Raw genomic sequence first — 6,279 nt, forward strand, 5'->3', positions numbered from 1 at the left:
GCCCCCCGCCGCAGGGGCGGGTCCACAGGCCGGGCCTCTCCCCGGCCGGCGCAGGCGCGCTGACGGCGCCGAGTCCCGGTGAGGGGCTGAGGGAGCAAACGGGCAGCCTCCCGTGCTCCCAGGCACCGGCGGAGCCGTGAGGAAACGCCCGTCCCGTCCTGCCCCGCCCCCTCCCCGGCCGCTCACCTGACGTTGGCGTGGCTGTAGCCGATCTTGGCGTTGTAGGCGCCGTTATCCAGCACCAGCGTCGCCATGTTCCCCACGGCGCCACGGCCGCCGCCGCCGTCCCAGTATTGATCCGCCACCGCCGTGGATCTCTATGGTTACCATAGAGCGGAGGAGCGGCGCCCGCGCGCGGCCTGACGGGACGCAGGAGTGCCGCTGGAACCGCCTCCGCTACCGCGCCCGCCCCTGCGGCCCGACGCCGGCCGCTCACGTGACGCCGGTGACGCTAGCGACGCTGCGGAGGCTATTGGTCAGGCGCGACCCGGAAGCGCTCGCAAACGATAGGGGCGGGGGAGACGACATGGCGTCGCGTCATGGCCGGTGCGCCTGCGCGGGCAGCCCGACCCCGGGCTGCGGGAGGGGGCAGCTGACTGACAGCCCCAGGCCTCCGGCGGCAGCGGTGGGGTCCGAGGGAGTGGCGCCCTCCCGATAGGGGCGCAGCGAGTACCGGGCCGTTACCGCCAGAGCCCGGGGGGTGCGGGCCCCTCTCCGGTGTGTATCGTTATTTTACCGTTGTTGTAAGCGTGCTGTAATTAACACTCTCTTACTGTAAATAGTATAAAAATCAGCGCTATTGGTACTCGCTGCCAGCGACCAGCTATTATTTACTGATGTCCGTGTTGTATAGCCCGCTCGTGTGTGGAATCTCAGAGCCACTGAACGGCCCGGGCTGGGAGGGACCTGACAAGGCCTCCTGGTGGCAATGGGTCCGAGGTGAAGCGATCTAGTGCCCTGTCCAACTGCATCTTGAAACTTCCAGCGATGGGGGATCCACCACATCCCTAGGAAGGTTGTTCCAGTAATTAATTGTTGCCCCTATAAAAAAAAAAAAAAAGCCTTATATCAAGACGAAACCTCTCCTTGTTGCTCCTTGTGATGCCTTGGGTTGCTCCTTGCCTCCATCCTCTGCAGTCAGGCTTTAAGTACTGGAATACTGTGATAAGGTCCCTCCTGAGCCTCTTCTTCTCCAGGGAGAAAACACCTAACTCCTCAGTCCTTCCTCATAGGACAGGTTCTCCGGCCCTCTGATCATCTTCATCTTTATTTGGACCCTTTCCAGTCTGTCCACTTCTTTTTTGAATTTTGGGGGCCAGAACTGGCCAGAGTACTCCAGGTGTGGCCTGACAAGCACTGAGCAGATGAGGACGATCACATCTTTGTCCCTTCCAGTAATGCCTCTGCAGATTTGCCTTCGTTGCCGCAGCAGCACACTGCTGACTCCTGCTCAGCTCATGGTCCACCAGCACACCCAGGTCCCTTTCAGCAAGGGCTGCTCCCCCACCACACAAATCCTGGCCTGCTCTGGGCTCTTTGATTATGTCATCCCAGGTGCCGGATCGTGCACTTGTCTTTATGATGAATTTTGCTTTATTTATATGTTTTACTTACCATCACTGGTATCTTTGTTGTTACCCAATAAAACAGGAAGTGAGTTACAGTTTTGTGTCTGTATGCAATTGGCTTTCCTGGAAATACCAGACCTTAAAAGTAACTGCTATTCTACATGATTACTCTTTACACTAACAAATATCAAATGTCTTTCCGTGAGCCAGGATGTTCAGTGGAATGCACAACAATCTGATTTTAGACCAATCCTCTTTACGTGCTTACCAGTTTCTTAAGGACAGCATCCTTAATCTCCACTTTAGCATATACATTCTTTGGTTCTTGAGGAGAGGTCACAGGAATTATCAAAAGCCTGTTTTTCCAGTTCAGAGGCTTCTGGATTCTGTTAAAGAATCTGTTGGTTGCTCTCTCTTTTTGCCCACCAATGGGTATAGGAATAGTAAACTTGGGTTTTGTGACCAAAACCCTAAACCCAAAATACACAAAACATACAATTGTGACAAATGCTTTAGTACTCACAGCGTTACAGCAAAACATAAAATATTGCTCTTAAAATCACGTAATGGTTGCTTTGTCCTTTTATTAGTAATATGAAGTTCTTAGAAGAATAATTTAGACACAAAAAATCATTATAGCTATTACTAGCTTTTGTCTTGTGAAATTAAAGGTGAAAGCCAGAATTTAATTACTTTTTTTCTCTTCTAGATACTAGCTCCAGCTCTGTGAGATTTCATCTGTTTTCATTTAATGACTCGTATTGAATTCAGAGTTACTTTTGCTTTTTTTTTAGTACCTACAGGACAAGTGCCAGGCTCTTAACAGTTCACTTAGATTTATGTGTAGTGGTTAATACACATAAATATTTAGAGTCTCTCAGAACTAAAGCTGGTATACTTACTGTCATTGCTAACTGAGGCCAATTCACATACATATTTATTGATTTTGTTTACGTATTCACTCATACATTGCAATGACACTTCTGATAATACTTTTTTTGTTGTTGACAGAGTACTTAACAAAGACAGTCAGTAACATAGCAAGGACACATAAACATGACTTTTAAATGTCCATATGGTAACAAACCTTGTGCATTGCCCCTTACAATAGCTTAGAATTGATATTATGTGATGCTTTTTGACTAATGGTCCGTCAGACTACTTAAGCCTGCGCATCTGCATTTAAAGACAAATCCTTCATTATCTTTTTCATTATTCATATGAAGCCATTCCAAAATTCTCATTCTGCAGTATGAAACAAAGCACTCACTGAAAACAAAACAGAACTTCTTAGGTCACATTTTATTTGTTCTTTTCCCACATTTTCTACTGCTTTACTTAATGGGAAAAAACAAAGACTATTTTTGTTAATTCTGTGGCTTTCGTGTTTCTGGAGTTGCTTGGGCTCTAGTTATGTTGTTTTGTGGGTTTTTTTTCTGTCAAGTCCATTCCAGTTCTTACAGTTCAAGGAATCCACATGACCACATGAAAAGTCAAACTAAATCTGCACACCCTATACAAACCACAGAGCTGCTTATTTGCTCTGCTCTATGGGCTCTTGCAGCCTCAGAACAACCAAACAGAGCCAACTACGGAATTTGTTCAGAGCATCCAAAGAAAGTTATCCTCGAGGAAGACGTTATTGCGTGCTTTGACATGCTCTGACACAGGGGGGCGCTCTCCTGGATTTAGCATCCATAAATGTAACCCCACGCTCCTTTCTTAATCTAGGGGATGGTGAAGGGCAGGCTGGTGGATGAGATGACTGCCTGATAGGAAACTCTGTATATCCTCGGGTTCTTGGGCCTTCTGTTGAATGGAAGGAGTTCACAAATAGGCCCTAGAAATTACCTGTGGTAAATATAAGCCAGAATTCTTCTTTGAGATCATTTTAGTATCCTAGATAAGCTCACAAGAGGGGTTCTTTCTTGGTGACATGAGTGCCAGCTGCTCTATAAGGGAGGGAAGCCAGGAGCTGAGGAGAATACTGGGTCCCACCACCCCCAGCCAGGGAGCAGGACACTCAGGAGTGGGAGGACAGCCCCAGAGCCCAGGTCATCAGGCAAGTGTCTGAAGATGAAGCAGATCTGAGGTAAAGCACAGAAGTCAATCCTCATGTCAAGGTCAGGATCAGGTCTGGTGGGGTGAACCAGGGCCAAAACCAGCCCAGGGATCACTAGGGAGGTCCATGGTGACCAGGCAGAGCTGAAGTCAGGTTAAAAAGTCGGTGGGTTAGGGTCCAGATCTGGAGGACTCATGGCAATACATGTGGTGATCTGCCACTACAGCCATCCCTTCTTTTTTCCTCCTATGACACAGTTTCTCCTCAGTGGATGGGGAGTAATTGTGGGAAATCAAGAGCAAAAAGCCTTGGTTGCTAGATGAAGAAATCCTACATACCAATGTTTGTAAGTGGAAAGTAGTCAGGAAGGCTAAGCCACTTTTTCCTCTTTGTGGTTATCCTGTTAGGGTGACAGCTGATGGCACAATTTTCTTCATAAATGGTTCCCTTGCTCTGGTTACAGCAGGAGTCAGTCTTTGGGACTTTGTATCAAGCACCATTTTCACATAGCAGTGGTCTAATTATCATGAACATAATAGCAGAAATTGATCTGTCTGCAAACATGGGACTGTGATTTGGAGAATCAGTCCAAAGTCTTAATAAACATAGTCTGGGCATATCCTGATATTAATTTGCATCAAGCTGTACAGTGAAGTGTCAGATACCCTGCTCAAACCATACCTTGCTCCTTATCACATGCCCTTCTAATTTCCTGGAGTGGAGGGCTGATCTATGCATTTTCCTCCCTTCCTCCATTCAGCGTGCACCAGATGGGGGAGAACATGAGGTCATGATTCAGATCAACCCTGCCAGACAGGAATATTTCTGGTTTCCAATTCTGATATCAATGAAGAGCCCCTGAAATTTCCATTTTCTGCCAGAGCTACGCTTGCAGGACACTTGAAAGGGAACACACAGCATGTGTCCTGCTTTTCTTGCCCCTCATATTTTCTTGCTTGATTAAAAGATGATCCATCATCTTGGTGAACATTGTTTCTCCAAAATACTGGTAGATTCTTTTTCTGGTTGAGAAAATTGATCTTAAAACAGGAATAGAAGTGTTAGCTTCATACACAGCTCATTCCCACTTTATAAATCTCTTTAAAGAATATAATGAGGTCACTATTACACAACTGACTGATTTTTAAATGCCTGGAAAAATCAATTGAAAATGTTCATCTCCTGACCTTTCATCTGTTATTGCTTCATAGTTCTGACTTAAAGGTCCTTAGGGTTTTGGTTCACTGCATGTAAATTATTAATCTGTTATGTATATGAGAAGCAAAGAAACTAGTATCTGATGTCTTTCCCCTGCAGCTCTAGACTGTATTTTAGAGCCAGTGAGGCTTTGTGCAGAGGTCACATCTGAAAATCTTGTTAGTCTTACAACTGTTAATTTTTTTCTTTTTCCAGTTAATGCTACTATTTTGGGTACTCAGTGGCCTACCACTGAAATTCTTCATGATACTTCTTCTGAATGAGGGAGCCCCAGAGAAGAGGAACAAAATTATTACCAGACATTTGGTTTTTTAACTGACTTGGAATTTTTGCTACAGCATGAGAAGCCATTCTCTCAAAATTAAAGTAATCTCTAGGCTTTATACTTGTCACAGATACCCAGTGAAATGTAATCACCCGGAGAACACCTGGAGTGATTTTGGGGTTCCCAGATGGAAACAAATTTGAGAATTACTTTCTGTAGCTGGGAATAAGTATCACTTATAAAAGAGTGATCACTTTTATAAATGTCTCACTTGGCTAAGCAAGGTGAATTTATTATGAAAGAGTTAGTGTAGCAGAGTTTATCTGAAAAATTTAAAGTAACTTAAAATACTGCTTGAGTGAATGAGCTCTGCCAGCTCCAACGCTGGGGAAGAGCGTAAGGTGCAGGTATTGACACCCAGGTACTAACACACGTGGGTAAGGTGCCTTTTATCAAGAGGAACTCCTGCTACACACTCGATCCCCACGGGGGACGCGCTCCAAGGGCGGGAGGAGGGAAGGAGCCACAGGCGGGGACGCGGACGCCGTCAGAGTTTTGGAGAAGGAAAGGCTGGAGAAGGAGGAAAGCAGCTTCAAGCGGCAGAGCGCGGGGCACAGAGGGCGGTGCGGCGGGCAGAGGCGGCGGGCTCTGAGGGGGCTCGGGGGGCCGGCGGCGCTAACCAAGCGGACCCCGACTGCGGCGGGCACCGGGGGCGGCCCCTTCCCGGGGGTCTGCGGGCTGAGGGGAAGAGACGCCACTCCCCCTGCCCGCATCCGCCTTGTCAGGGGCTGCTGCGTCCCGCTCCGGGCGGTGGCTCCGGGTCCGGCCCTCCCCGTCGCCGCCCCCGCCCCCCGTCACTAGGCGATGCTGCAGCCAAGATGGCGGCGGGCGCCGAGTGAGGGCGAGCGGAGGCAGCAGCTCCGCTCTCGGAGGTCTCCCTGCTACGGGCAGGGAGAAGCAGAGGGATGAGGCGCGTCTCCGGTCCCGGCCGGTCGTCGTGAGGGGCGCGGGCCGGCAGACGCCATGGCGGGGATTATCAAGAAGCAGATCCTGAAGCATCTCTCCAGGTCAGTAGGGCGCCGTGCCCCGGGTAGACGGCAGGCTGGGGCGGGGGGCGGCGGCAGCTCCCGGCCCCGCGCCTCCAGGCGGAGAGCGGCCCCCGGGGC

At 49.0% G+C, this 6,279-nt stretch overlaps 1 protein-coding gene across 1 annotated transcript in view; it reads right to left on the reverse strand.

The window, feature by feature from the left end:
• ACTR6 (ARP6 actin-related protein 6 homolog (yeast)) overlaps nucleotides 1-448 on the reverse strand; it is a 9,437-nt gene extending 8,989 nt beyond the window's left edge. Inside the window, exon 1 of the mRNA XM_014964262.1 lies at nucleotides 187-448. Within this exon, the coding sequence (XP_014819748.1) occupies nucleotides 187-254 (68 nt within the window). The 5' untranslated portion in view covers nucleotides 255-448. The remainder of the gene's footprint in view (nucleotides 1-186) is intronic.
• Nucleotides 449-6,279: the final 5,831 nt, after the last annotated feature.

The sequence above is a fragment of the Calidris pugnax genome, unplaced genomic scaffold, assembly GCF_001431845.1.
Source record: "Calidris pugnax isolate Ruff unplaced genomic scaffold, ASM143184v1 scaffold44, whole genome shotgun sequence".
Classification (NCBI taxonomy): Eukaryota; Metazoa; Chordata; class Aves; order Charadriiformes; family Scolopacidae; genus Calidris; species Calidris pugnax.